We start from the raw sequence: 13,340 nt of genomic DNA on the forward strand, positions 1-13,340 counted from the left end.
TTCAGCTGCTGCCATGTGGCCAAAGAATAAGTTATTGCAGGTTTAAGGCATTCATTTGCAACATATGTTAAGTTGGCCTCATCAACAAGGTCAGAGGTCTCTCCCGAACGGATAAATTAAAGTAGAGGGGTCTCTGCTCCATCTCTCCATCAGTTTGGCAGTCCTTGGACTGAAAAACGTTGAAGACCCCCGGTCTAGATAAACCAAACGTGTGTGACGTGACTGAAATAATTGAAATCAAACCGCTCACCTCCATTGGCTATGTTGCTGTTGACCAGCTTGTTCATCAGGTTGTGATTGCGCTCGGTGGTGGCTCGCTCATGGTTGTTGAGGTAGGACGGGATGTAATTGGAGGTCAGCTCCTTGAGGATCTTCTTCTCCAGGGTCGTCTCCTTGTGGTTCCCGTGGGTGCCGTAGCCGCCACTACGGTCCAGAATCTGCACGCAGTCGCTCAAGTACTCGCTGCTGGCCATGCTGTAGTTGTTGGCATGGTTACCATTAAGAGGGAGTGTGTCCATAACACTGGAGTCTCTTGCGTTGTTCAAGATGCCCTCTGAGAAACAAATAATACATAACAAAGTCATAGTTATAAGGGTTCTTAAATATACCAAGTGGTTTTCTCAGAAGGGAGATCTTAATAATGGTTTTAATAATCATAGCATGTGCTGTGAATTGAGGATTAAAAAGTACCTATGATAATTGTCTTGGATGGAAAAATGCTTCAAGCGTCCATAATTCATTTAAGAGAAACCTCAGAAGAATGTTCTTTTCTCAATTACTGCCATTAGACAAACATTTCACTGCAATATAATTATGTTTTTATTTTATAATACGTTTGGAGTGTCATTTAAAGTTATTAGATTGTTTGTAATTTCAAGTGCAAACCTATTACATCTCAATTATAACTCAAATGTCAATTCGCACATTTGATTACAAATATTTAAATTCGATGAGATGCGAAAGGTAATGCTTGTTTGTTTTAATACTATGGATATTTTGCTCTCAAGAACATTTTTTTCTTCTTCTAGAAAAGACATCTGTGACAAACTAAACAAGACAACCGTATTACATGGACTGACTAATGATTTGGACAAAAAAGTTTGGGACTGGAGTACTTTAGAAGCAAGCAAAGAGAGAAGAAAGTTGATGTTATTGAAGAAGTTAAGTATTAATTTAGCTCATACTTGTGTCTCGGTACGGTGCTAATGGACAGCATGAGGGAGAAGAGAGAAAACAGACAGACGTGAGTTCTCACATCAAGAGAAACAACTTTCAGCAGCTACATAATCAACAGTTGCACAGTAATTGGAGGCATGGTGGAACATTTCTAACAAAGGAACCATGTCTGATACTCAATATCAAAGTCTCTTTTTTTTTCCAGGGCCTTATTGTTAACTAGCTGCTACCGTATGGTTCATTACTTATTTAACACAGAGAAAACATAAAAAACACACCTTGCATTTAAAACATAGTAAATATACAGCAGACATGCACAAAAACAAGCAATACAAGTCCCAACTGACACATTCAAAAGGAAGCACATACTGTATAAAATAGAAAATGAATAGAAAAAAAAAAGTACAGATACTTCATGGCTCCCAAGTAGCTTATAAAAGATACAGTGTATCTGCAGCAAGTAACATATGGTGTGCATGTATAGCATAGAATAAATCAGCATGTGAACTTGTTTACTGTTTTGATAAATCATCACCAGAATTTCATCTTCGCATTCATGTGCTGCGAGAAGTGCCCAGTGGGTGTCCTTTGTGAAAGATTATTGCAGTGTGATTGATCGCATCACTTGGGAGCCATAATAAGGCCAAATCAGATATGCAGCCAAAAGTGTATCACAAAAGCAAACCGCTTAACGTGAAATAACCATGCAAAATAAATTGCAAGTAGTGAAAGAAATGAGTCTAAGCTCCGAATGTATGTTAATAATAGGAACATCAGGCACACCTTGGGTGTTGTACATGCCCACGGCTGGGTTGTTATAGACTGCCGAGTCCCCCAGGAGAGTGTTATAAGGATTGTTAGTACCATGGGGACGAAGGAGAGCATTAGTTATAAGATGATTAGCCATGGCTCCTGGTACAGGCAGATAGAGAAAGAGAGAGGAAGAGCAACAGCCAAGTCAAGAGAGAAAAAGAGAGAAGCACTCGAGGGAAAAAAAGGCAGATTGGAGAGAGAGAGAGAGAGAGAGAGAGAGAGAGAGAGAGAGAGAGAGAGAGAGAGAGAGAGAGAGAGGGCGGTTGAAAGGAGAGAGCATGTAGACATTGCAGAGTGGAGGTAAGCGAGAAAGGAAAAAGAGGAAGGGATAGTGAGATGGAAAGTGAGTGTGTGGAAGAAGGAGGGAGAGAAGAGGACAAGTAAATCAAACAAGCAAATAGTTTGAGGTGAAAGCCAAGAAAAAGCTTGACAAGTCATTCTTGCAGCCACTGCATACAGGCCGAGGGAGGGGGGGTCGAGAGAGAGAGAGAGAGAGAGAGAGAGAGAGAGAGAGAGAGAGAGAGAGAGAGAGAGAGAGAGAGTTGCATGGCTTGGAGAAGACTCTCCTGCAGTTCAATACGCTTGAGCAGAGCAGCATGACTACAGGATAGTTAATGGACAAAGAGGCCACACACAAGAAGTGTTCTCTGTGCATTTTCTTCCTCAGGTGGGAGACGAATAATGTACACGTAAAGACAGAATAACAGAAGACGAATGACCACAACAGTTCCTGTACATTCATCCTCATGTTCTATTCCCCACTGTATCCGACAACACACTACCTCTACCACTACTCCTTAGTCTTAGTGTGTATGTACGTCTGTCTCCAAACAAAGTATGGAGGGAAAACACTGAGACACCAAATCTCTGTGGTGACTTTGTTTGTGTTGCTAAGCGGCACATTTCCGAGCTGTTTAGCTAAAAAGTAAAAAAACTAACTGCTAACTCTAGTGTTTTAAGATACCACAGTTTAGTTGATATTAATAAAACTTCATTACTATTTTGGATACGAGAAGTTGGCCAGCAGCCTGAACTTTGCCGACAAAATACAGCTGGAGGTAGAATAAACTTAAAAGAATGTGGAATGTGTCATCAGAGAAGATTACCAGTTTAAAAAAATAAAAATAAAAATCTTATTCTTATTTTAACCTGTCAATCTCTACCCATCAGAATATCCAATGCATTCCTTCCATTCCTTATTCTTTAAGCCACGGTGCATTGCAATCTACTGGCTAAGTAGCTCTCTGCACCATACTTTAAAGTGTGAGAGAAGGAGGGGGCGGGGGTGAGTTAAGCCCTGCCTCGCTAAGTGTGTGATAATTCAGCCGCTGACACACACCGTGTCTGCTTTAGCATCAATCTGTCATGCTAACAGCTTATTAGTGGCCTAAAGGAAGCGAGGGCCACACCTCGACTTAGAGACTAACAAATGGCAGTGTATGCAAGTGCGTTCCCCTGTGTGTGTGTGTGCGTGTCAAAATGTCTCGCCATTTGTGTGTCAATGTCCTCATTACCTTAGCCCTCAGACAGCTACACTCATGGAATCCATTCGTACAGTGACTTTCTCATGAGGGACAGTGAAAAACACCTCAAAATACAGTGGAAATACAATGAACTATCCTAATAAGTGTTTAAAAGCTTAGTAACTACAGTAGCCTTCATATAATGAGATGAACTTGCATTTACACTGCAAAACTTTGCTCTTCTTGTGAGGCTACTTAACTGTCTCAAGGTACATTTTTAGAATCTGTGACATTGCCTGAAGTGGCGCACGACTACATTTGGCTAATAATAATAAAGCATTAATCTAATGCAACTCTGCATAACTTACAGTACGGTAATAAAGGGGCCGCTGGTGTTCAGCTCAAGACTTGCAGAACTTAAACTTAAAGGATTTATCACCTGCATATGCTTCAAAAGTTGACTATCGTTATATAGCGCTCTGTGGCACAGTCAACTCTGCACTCTGTGAATGTATAACAGGACCACACACTGGTGGATGTTTCAGTTTTGATTTGAAGTCATCATTTGAAGCAGTGGAAAAAAGTAGAAAGTGATATTTACACTCTATTCTGCTAATCTTCCTCTCTACAAGAACACAGTGCCATTATCAGAAGTTTGGACTCGTACCACTTCACTAAATGACAGCGTATGTTGCCCGAGCCTCTCACTATTAATAAAGTAGATATGGTGACAGTGACAAGGATGCAAATGGTAGGTATCCCGTGGTTACCTCTGTTGAGCGTGGCGGAGCTGTTGATGTCTCCAGTGATGAAGGAAGACTCCTGTTTCCTCACAGTGTCATTCCACATCCGCCTGATACGACTCTATACACAGGAGAACAGAGACGAAAGAGAGAGAGAGAGAGGGGGAAGGAAGTAGAGAAGGTATGGACAAAGACACATAGGAGTAGCAATGATGATAGGGAGAAGGAATAAAAGGAGGGAACGGGAGCGAGTCAGGGGAAGGAAGACATGACGACAAAAGAGGGAAAGAAATATGGTAAGAAACATAATATATGAAGGTATGATGTGCAAAAGGAGGGCAAATTAGTGCAGGAGAGGTAGTAAAGGAAAAAGCAAAGCAGCGGCCAGCAAGAGAGGAACAGGTGGGGAAAAATAATCACCCGTCAATGTAATTTATACTCATTTACCTGTGTGTCAGCATCAATATAAGTCAGGGTTTGGGTTATCTCACTTTCAACAATTTAATAGTATTGTTACTTCATCAGATAGTCACAAGTTTCACAAAATAAAAGTGTTTTTTTTTTTGTTTAAATTTGCCTACAATAAAATTAAAAGTGAACCTCAAACCCTCATGGCGTGCTCCGGCCTCACCTGAGAGTCTGCTGTGCTGTAGCGTCCAGGTGTGCAGGCAGGTAAGCTCACCTGTGAGCCTGTGGAGTAGCGGCCCGGCGTCCGTGAGGTGGTGGTCTTACTGGAGGAGGAGATAGAGGTCTCCACGCTCTTGCCGCTGCAGCAGTGAGTACGCAGACATTTGCCGTATTCTTTACGCACCTGGGCAGGGAGGGGGGGGGGGGGGGGAGAGGTGGAGAGAGTTACACAAAGACACTCAAGCACATACATACATACATACACGCACACATGAAGGAGGAGGATTTGACTGATGTTCCACTTAACTTGCATGTATTGAAGCATATTTTTAAGATGACACACCAGGAAAGAAACAGGCTGGAAGGGGCTTAACTTGATGTAGTGTCCCCGTTAACTTCTTGTACTCAAATTCCTTGTGAAAACACTAACTCCATAATAATTTAGACGTTAACAGATTAACTTCATAAACTTTTCCCCCCACATCCACCCCAAATGTTATTACCGCCACACATCCATTTGAAATGGACATATTCCTGAGGGAGACGTATGATGCACTTGTACAATAGAACATCTGCATTTAGATCCCAATCAAGTTAGAACAAATAGGACTGTAATTGCTTTTTAACAAGCTTGTTGGACCGGCAACCGCGTATTGCCACATGCTCTGTTTGAACAGCTGCGTGGTGAGTAGCTCCATGCATCTTGGGAGAAACCATGTTGGGTCGCAGCCAAAGAAAACCTCAGCAATGTTCTGAGGACATCTCTCAGGACACCTGATCCCATGGCCTAACACATTCTTAAGTACATTGCACACACAAACACACACATTGCACTTGTTTACTGGTCGTACACTTAAAACTAAAAACTCTCTGCGGGACTGCAGCCAGACAAGAGCATTAAGCATTTGATGATTTTTCTTTCCATAACCTACTCCTCTTTTGGTCTCCCAGGCATTGACAGTGTGTGGGAGACTCTGTAAAAATATCTCAGGATGTGTAGGCTCTTCCTGGAAGCCACATATAAGTCAAACATGTAAAAAAAAAAAACTGCCTCTAACACATCAGGCCGACCAAACCCAAAACATGTATAAATGAGGTCATCTTTTCAAAACGAGAGGGGGATCGCAAGGGGAGCTGTTTGTTAATGTGAGTGAGGTTGTTGAATGAAATCATCAGAGAAGAGTATCTGTAAACCAAAGCCACTTAGAAATCAAAAACAGACATATGTGTCCTCTGTGTGTGTCCAAAATGTGAAACAAATGAGAGCTAAATATTATCAAAGTTTCAAACAAGCTATTTCAGGCTTGATGCCCCTGCCTGATAATGAAAAACGTTCTTTTTTTTAGGGGGCAAAGACGGAAACAACACTGATTGTTACGTGCCGCCACAGGGCAAGACAGACAGTGAACGACAGAGAGAGAAAGTGAGATAGTCACTGTGAAAAAGTGAGAGAATTGAGAAAGCAGTTGGGGTTACAGAATGACCAATCAAACCTGTCACAGCTCTGCAGATAATCTCGGTGTCCCTACTGATGCAATGCTAGCATGTGTGTGTCTGTCTATTTCTGTACCGATTTGTCTCCGTTTGTCTCCCTCACCTTCTTCTGCAGTATGCAGTGAAAGATGAAGATGAACATGCCCTGCAGAGAGTTGAAGATGGTGAAAAGGTAGGCCATGATGACGGTGCTCTCGTTGATGTACATCAAGCCAAAAGCCCAGGTCAGGCCCAGCAAACAGAGCAGGGCGATGGCCCCGATCACCCAAGACCTACAAGAAGAGGGGGAATAATTGAGATGAAGAAATGCTGTATCAGCTAAAATGTCATTCAACGTCCTACATTCTTGACATTACTATTCGCTACGCCACATTACATCTAAAGAATATATTACAGGCTTCATTGTAAGTAGGATAACATGAGAGGCTTGTCTCTTTTCCTCGATCAGAAAAGCTATGGAGCCAAGTTTAATGCATGTGGGATCATGAGGCAGGAGAAAGGAGTTAGAGAGGGTTCATTCAGAGTCCCAACACTGTGGGAGTGGGATGGAGAAAACAGTGGGAGGTTTTGCCAAAAAGAATTACACTCTTATGAAAAAGGGTGAGAGAATAAAGAGAAAGTGGATTTGTTCATTTCGATAACATCTCAAGAGAGGGAGGGGAGGTTATAAGCTAGCTGACGTCAGCAACAAGTATAGAGAAGGTCAAGCATACAGAATTTCTTTCCCAAGTTACATTCAAACTCCATCACTCAAAGTGCATGGCAGAGGGTAAAAGACATTTTCACAGGCAGAAGTGGGCACTGAAGTCTGTTAGTCCAATTGTGACTATAACACTTTAATGGAATGAAATGTAATAAAAGTTTTCAAGGCTATGAACCTCATATATTTCATATAAAGATTATGCAGAAGTGAGTCATAAGGCACAAATGTCAGAGGAATGTGGTCATGTCGAGGCATGTCTATGCACTGTAAGTCCCCGTCTGAGCGCGTGCGTGTGATTGCACGCGTGGCCATGTGAGTGGCTCCACTGGGAAGTAAGTAGAGGGACATTACAGCCATTATAAATGACATTTCCCACTAAAGGTCACAGTTTCTGGTCTGCCACAGCCGCGATGATGGCTGTTAATTTGATTGGCTGACTGGACAGTGATCACCTCTAATGCGAGGGATAGAGACAAAGAAAGGTGGTAAAGGAAGAAAGGGAGAGGGTGAAGAGAGAAAAAAACAAAAGGTTGAGATATTAGAAGAGTTAGCAGGAAGGAAGAGAGAAAGAGGAGGAGAGTAAGCGAGTGAGACTAAGGTGATTGATTCGATGTTGCCCTCTGTGGCACCATTCAGGCGAGACAGAACCTCCAATAAAGCTCGTCTGACGACCCTCTTCAATAAAGGGTACACTCATCCCTCACTTTTCCATCCCTTCATTCCACCTCTTCCTCCAGGGCTCCCTTGAGTCGCGGTATCTTTCTCAGCTACGTTTCCCCTCATTCACATCTCCCCATTGGAATATTTCAATAGCACATTAGGTCTATGTCTACACGTCATAGGAACTCATCAACATGTAATCCGTTTTACAAGGCAGGTTAATGGTTAATTTAGGGTTATGCAAAGACTAGGCAGGTTCTACAGACTAATAAAAACAACAAGCAAACCAATCAAAAATGTCTCTCAGATGACGAAAGGCATCCTGATTGGAGAGTGGCCTTACCGGAGCCAATCCACAACATAGACAACTTGTGATGGCTTGCAGTTAAAGAGACAAAGAAAACAAAGAAAACACAAAAAAATAATAAGACAAAAAGGACATGGTGATGATTTTACAAGTAAATGAACCACAATAATACATGGCTAATGAAGTGAAATATATTACAATCTTTTCAGCCTTTAGTGCGCTCAAAAGGACCAAGGAAAGTCATTAAAAAAGATCCAAAAGCATCATATTCCAAATGGTTCTTTGATTTTCATCTTTCATCAGTACACTCCCCTAAACTGCACTGAAGGAAATATCAGCTGGTTTCGCTTTATTTCTGAAACGCTTCCCACTTGAAGTCCTACTTAAAATTGCTGCATGAAAGATACATTGGTAGTAATATTTAAATGATAAATCAAATGAATAAGCCATTTTGTGATTTACATTATACATTCTGAGCTGTGCCTCGGTAAAGGCGTTGAGCTCCGAGCCATGGCATATTGTTTGAATTAGACTGAGCCTTTTGTCTTGAGCTGTACTGGAATGAGGAATAACACAATCCTGATTAGTCCGCTTAGTAAATTTAGAGTTGCAGTGTTCAGTGGAAATGAAGTCATATTTTAACATCCTCTAAGAGTGATACGAGTAATGCCATGACTGGGAATACAAATATGATTAATTCAATGAGGAGCATCTTGGAACGATGTAAGACAAAAGTGTGTATTATCTTGCTGCTAACATACAAAAAAAGTCTAATGAACATTAGATTTCAAGGAATAGTTTGACATTTGGGAAATACAGTAGCATCCTTGATGAGAGTCTGATGAGAAGATGGATGTCACTCTCAAGTATGTAAAGTAAATATGAATTTGGAGCCAGCAGGCCCGTTAGCTTAGCTTGGCATAAAGACAGAAACTGGCTGTGTTTTAAAGGTAACACAATTTAAAACTGTTACGATGTTTTTATCTTGTTTTGTTTGATCCGTACAAAATAAATCATTTTGACACACCTGTCTTGCCCGCTCAGCTGTTTCCCATCTGCTCATCAGCAGCATAACTACTCCAGTTCTCCAGTCACTCATCGCCAGATTGTTGTTTCAACCAAGTGGATCGCATCTCACCCTCCTTCTGCCCTGCATGCCAACTCGCTTCCCCATTCTGACTCACAAGCTTGTCACGCTCGCAGCCTCACCTGACCTCGCCCTGCTAAGCTCCGGTCTCGCCATTTTCCCATTCACGCGCTCATCTTGGTGTTTTTGTGGACAATAAAACCTTTTCTTTACCTCAACTCCCTGTCTGTGTGTTTGTCTGCTCTTAGGTCTGATCCAACTTACAAATTTGCGGTTTTACAGGAGGTCGAGGACAGGACTATTTCTCTCCAGGCTAAGAGATAGTCTAGCACATAATCCCCCGTAAATCCACTGCTTGTTGTTTTTACACTTTGTTTTTTGTACAGATCAAATACACAAGATACATTGTGTTCATTAGTGATGTTAAGAGGTGCTGGCAGGAGAACTTTGTTATCTTCTCACAAGAGTTTGGCTAGCTGTTTCCAGTCTTTATGCTAAAGTAAGCTAAGCTAACCAGCTGCGGAGTCCTACCCATCTTCTGATTAAACTCTGGGCAAGAAAGCAAATCTTATTTCCCAAAATGGTGAATTATCCCCTTAACTAAACACACACGCACACGCATGCTTATGTTAATCACACCTGCTTTTCAAAACCCTGCTGGTGTGATGGCAGGACTGTACGCATACATGCACTTACTTGATGTTGTCCAGACATCCAGAGTCTGGTTTGAGAATGGCCGTATGATGGAACATCTTATAAAGAGCGATGCCGAGAAAGATTACATTCAGCTGAAACACACAGACACACATACATGTTAATATTCTGGCACACCAAGCCTAATTAAAGACACAATGTCACCACAACAACTCACTCACACACAGTGCATAATATTTAATTTTTCCCTCTAGCAGTAATTGGCTTGGGGACACAGTATCAGCTCCCAATCAACAGCCCTTTATGTGGCCAAAATACAGCAGCTTGAGCATCAGGGAAAATAAAGCAGTCATTACATCCATCATGGATCATTGTTACAATAGAAATCCAATTCTCACAGATGCTGTCTATTCTATTGTCCTGCTACAGCATAGATAGGGTGGTTTAATAATGACTGCCTGGACTGTTGTGCTGGGTCTCCAAGGCTGTATATGTTACAATGGGCTTAGAGTCATAACAGAGCAGTCCCACCTGCACCGCTCCCACTTACAGCCCAGTTAGATCAGTGATAGCCTGCCTGACATTTCTAAAATGAGTACAGAGCATCAGTGTACTTGCTGACATTCACCTAATTGGGAACATGTCCCTTTGCTTTCATTCTCTGTTTACCAAACACTGATTTTCTTTTCTTTTTCATTTTAGCTTTGTCTGTCTGTGTTTCTGTCCAGACATCGAACTCCATTTCTGTCTTTGTTTACTCGTTCAAGGTATAAGGACTGTTCCCAGTTTGCTGACTGATGACACATCATTCATTGACATTTATATATGAAAGGACTAGGAAAATGGTTAAACTGAGTTTATTTGGCAGTCTGTGATGGGCTGTGTTGTAATAAAGTAACTAGGCTAGGAGAAAGTAGAGTTTCCTGGATCATCAAATAAGTGCTTAAGAGCAACATAACTTTGTTGAGTTCTTATCGTAATCTGCGGTTTGTTCTCTATGTCCTTCTGAAGATTTCCAGTTTGTTGGAATATGTGCCCACTTGAGAGTTAATCCATGAGTGTGAAATTATTAAATTGACATGTAAAGTTCTTTCCGCTTTCACTTGCACTGCTGAGGAACTCTGGCAAACCTTAATGTAACCCGTCTTTCCTGCGCGAACATTTGGCTCTCTGTACATGTACATGTAGTGCTATGACAAGTGTGTGTGAGGATGCATGTGTGCATCTCACCATAATGATGAGCGTAGCGGGGCCTATAAAGCTCCAGATAAAGTAAGTGTCCAATCGCAGCCAGCACCTAGAGGGATAGAGATAGAGATAGACAGAGACAGGGAGTGAGAGACACAGAGAGACAGAGAGAGAGAGACACAGAGAGAGAGAGAGAGAGAGAGAGAGAGAGAGAGAGAGAGAGAGAGAGAGAGAGAGAGAGAGAGAGAGAGAGAGAGAGAAAGAGAGAGAGGGAAGAAGAACAGGAAGGAAGAAAGACGCATAGGGATTAAAAACATGTTTCAGTCTCAAGATGGATGTAGGGTAGCAAGGATTTACCATCAGAGGAGAGAACATGTATCATAGTTACACACACACACACACACACACACACACACACAGGAGGGGAAAAATGTAGTACATTGCGTGACATACAGTTTATCAAATGCAAGACGATAGAGGGAGGACAAAAGGAATTGGGGGGGGGGCATGAAAAAGTGAAAGAGATGAAGAACAGTTAGGAAAGGGTTGCAGGATGAGGGAAACAGACTATACACACACCTCCAACATATATCACACACAGAGGGGGAGACAGCGAGGGATGAGCACCTGTGATTAATTCACCTTTTACTTCCCCCTTAGGGCACAGATATATGACACGGCCACATCCTGTGGTCGCAGAAATATGACATGACTGTGTTCATTTGAATACTGAGTTATGGAAGCAGCCCTCATACCAGGCTATTTATGGAGTCTGGGAATGGCTGCGGTGAGGTTAAAAGAGAGAGGAGGCACACACACACACACACACACACATGTATAATACACACACACAAACACAAGACATGCATGAGCACACATGCACATTTATTTCTGACCCCAAGGTTAACATTGGTAGTAAAGATATACTGCTCTATGCTAAATTATAGTACCCCACACATCTTCACTCGTCAATAGTAGAAAGCAAAGGGAGGGGGAGGGGGGGATGTCCCAGAATGCCCTCCACTGAGGTCAGACCCAATGGGTTGCAGAAAAAGGTGCACAGAAAAACCGCTGGAGCAAAATGGCCGACTGATTCATGACCAGCTGCTTTTGAATTATTAATCTTTCAATTTCCACCACATTAGAGAGCCCTCCATTATGGGTCCCTGACTGTGTCACTGTATCCTCCATTAGGGCTCCATTGCTAAGTCATTGCCACCTTCATTATGGGAGGTGAATGAGACTCAGTGCCACTGGCTAATGTGGGGGAATATGGCGCATTATGTGACAAGGTGACACAGCAGGGATGGCAGATGATATTTCCAGAGGTTTCGTCTCATGGTGTTGTGTCAAACATGATGAGCAGCCCCATTTCCAAGGCTGGACTGATAAATGAGTCATATAACTTATTTATTTCGCTTTTGATTGAATGTTCTTTGATAATAAAATTGCTGTGTCAATTTATTCTCAAATCCATGAGGCACGAGTCCATTAAACGGAAGAAAGATTGATTGCTTGGGTGAAATATTAAATATTATTTTAAAAATATTTTTTGGTGACATGAATCTTCTACATTCAAGTAACAAAAGCATAACTCTGATTTAAAAAAAACAAATATATGACGTCATTTTGCATTTTTAAGTTAAACCATAGCTATCTCCTCAAGGCACTTCTTTTATCTGTTAGCTAATGGCATGCAGTCTGATTATTCATCCAGAGCTTGGCATTCAGACTCTCATGTTTTAATGATCATGCCGCAATGAAATATTGATTTAAGTGGCATACGGATTGGCGTGTCTTGACGGTTAAACAACGTTAAATTCAACCCTTTTTTCTTCAAACCTCTAGGATTTGATGTGTAGCCAGGGGAAAGCTGTGAGGTCTTAACTACAAAAGCCCTCAAGAGCAGCAGAGAACGTGAGCATTTGAGCATGTGAATCATTTAACGGTCCTATAGTGTCCTGTCATTGTTCGCTTTCTATATGGAGCCGCTCATGTATAAGCAATTGAGGTCGGAGATTTTATTTTGCCATGTCTCTAAATGTCCTCTTTCGTCCTTATGATTTCATACAGTCACAGAAAAGAGGACAGGTCAAATACATGTATATTGCACTATATATGCACATTATGCTCATAATATGCATATGAACTGTATAAATAAAATGTTGGCCTTCTTTCAAAGTCCCAGCATGAACAGAGTGGACAGTTCACGCATGGGGAAGTCATATTATATTCACTCCGGTGTATTTGTAGGTGGCCTATTATGCATATATTTCATATGAATGAGATGCTTACTGATTCACCATGTGTCTCGGGTTGGACAAGTCAAGCGTGCATGAATACTTTGCCATGTGCTCTTAATGTATGTCCCCATCCCACCCACCGGCCTGCACTTCCTCCAGGGGAGAAGCCAGCTTTTTCTTTT

The 13,340-nt window shown here is 41.8% G+C and overlaps 1 protein-coding gene across 6 annotated transcripts in view; it reads right to left on the minus strand.

Annotated features, from left to right (window-relative positions):
• Nucleotides 1-13,340, minus strand: part of adgrl3.1 (adhesion G protein-coupled receptor L3.1) — a 97,997-nt gene that overhangs the window by 3,336 nt on the left and 81,321 nt on the right. Inside the window, exons 18-25 of one of the 6 annotated variants that reach the window (XM_029448652.1) lie at nt 10,958-11,024; nt 9,770-9,861; nt 6,420-6,588; nt 4,878-5,006; nt 4,223-4,316; nt 1,960-1,998; nt 1,185-1,202; nt 251-553 (exon numbers count right to left, since the gene is read on the minus strand). In XM_029448652.1, coding sequence (XP_029304512.1) covers nt 251-553; nt 1,185-1,202; nt 1,960-1,998; nt 4,223-4,316; nt 4,878-5,006; nt 6,420-6,588; nt 9,770-9,861; nt 10,958-11,024 — 911 coding nt within the window. Of the gene's footprint in view, nt 1-250; nt 554-1,184; nt 1,203-1,959; nt 2,089-4,222; nt 4,317-4,826; nt 5,007-6,419; nt 6,589-9,769; nt 9,862-10,957; nt 11,025-13,340 lie in introns of all 6 variants that reach the window. The other 5 variants (XM_029448487.1, XM_029448570.1, XM_029448406.1 and 2 more) reach the window with 5 other exon arrangements.

The sequence above is a fragment of the Cottoperca gobio genome, chromosome 1 (genome assembly GCF_900634415.1).
Source record: "Cottoperca gobio chromosome 1, fCotGob3.1, whole genome shotgun sequence".
Lineage (NCBI taxonomy): Eukaryota > Metazoa > Chordata > Actinopteri > Perciformes > Bovichtidae > Cottoperca > Cottoperca gobio.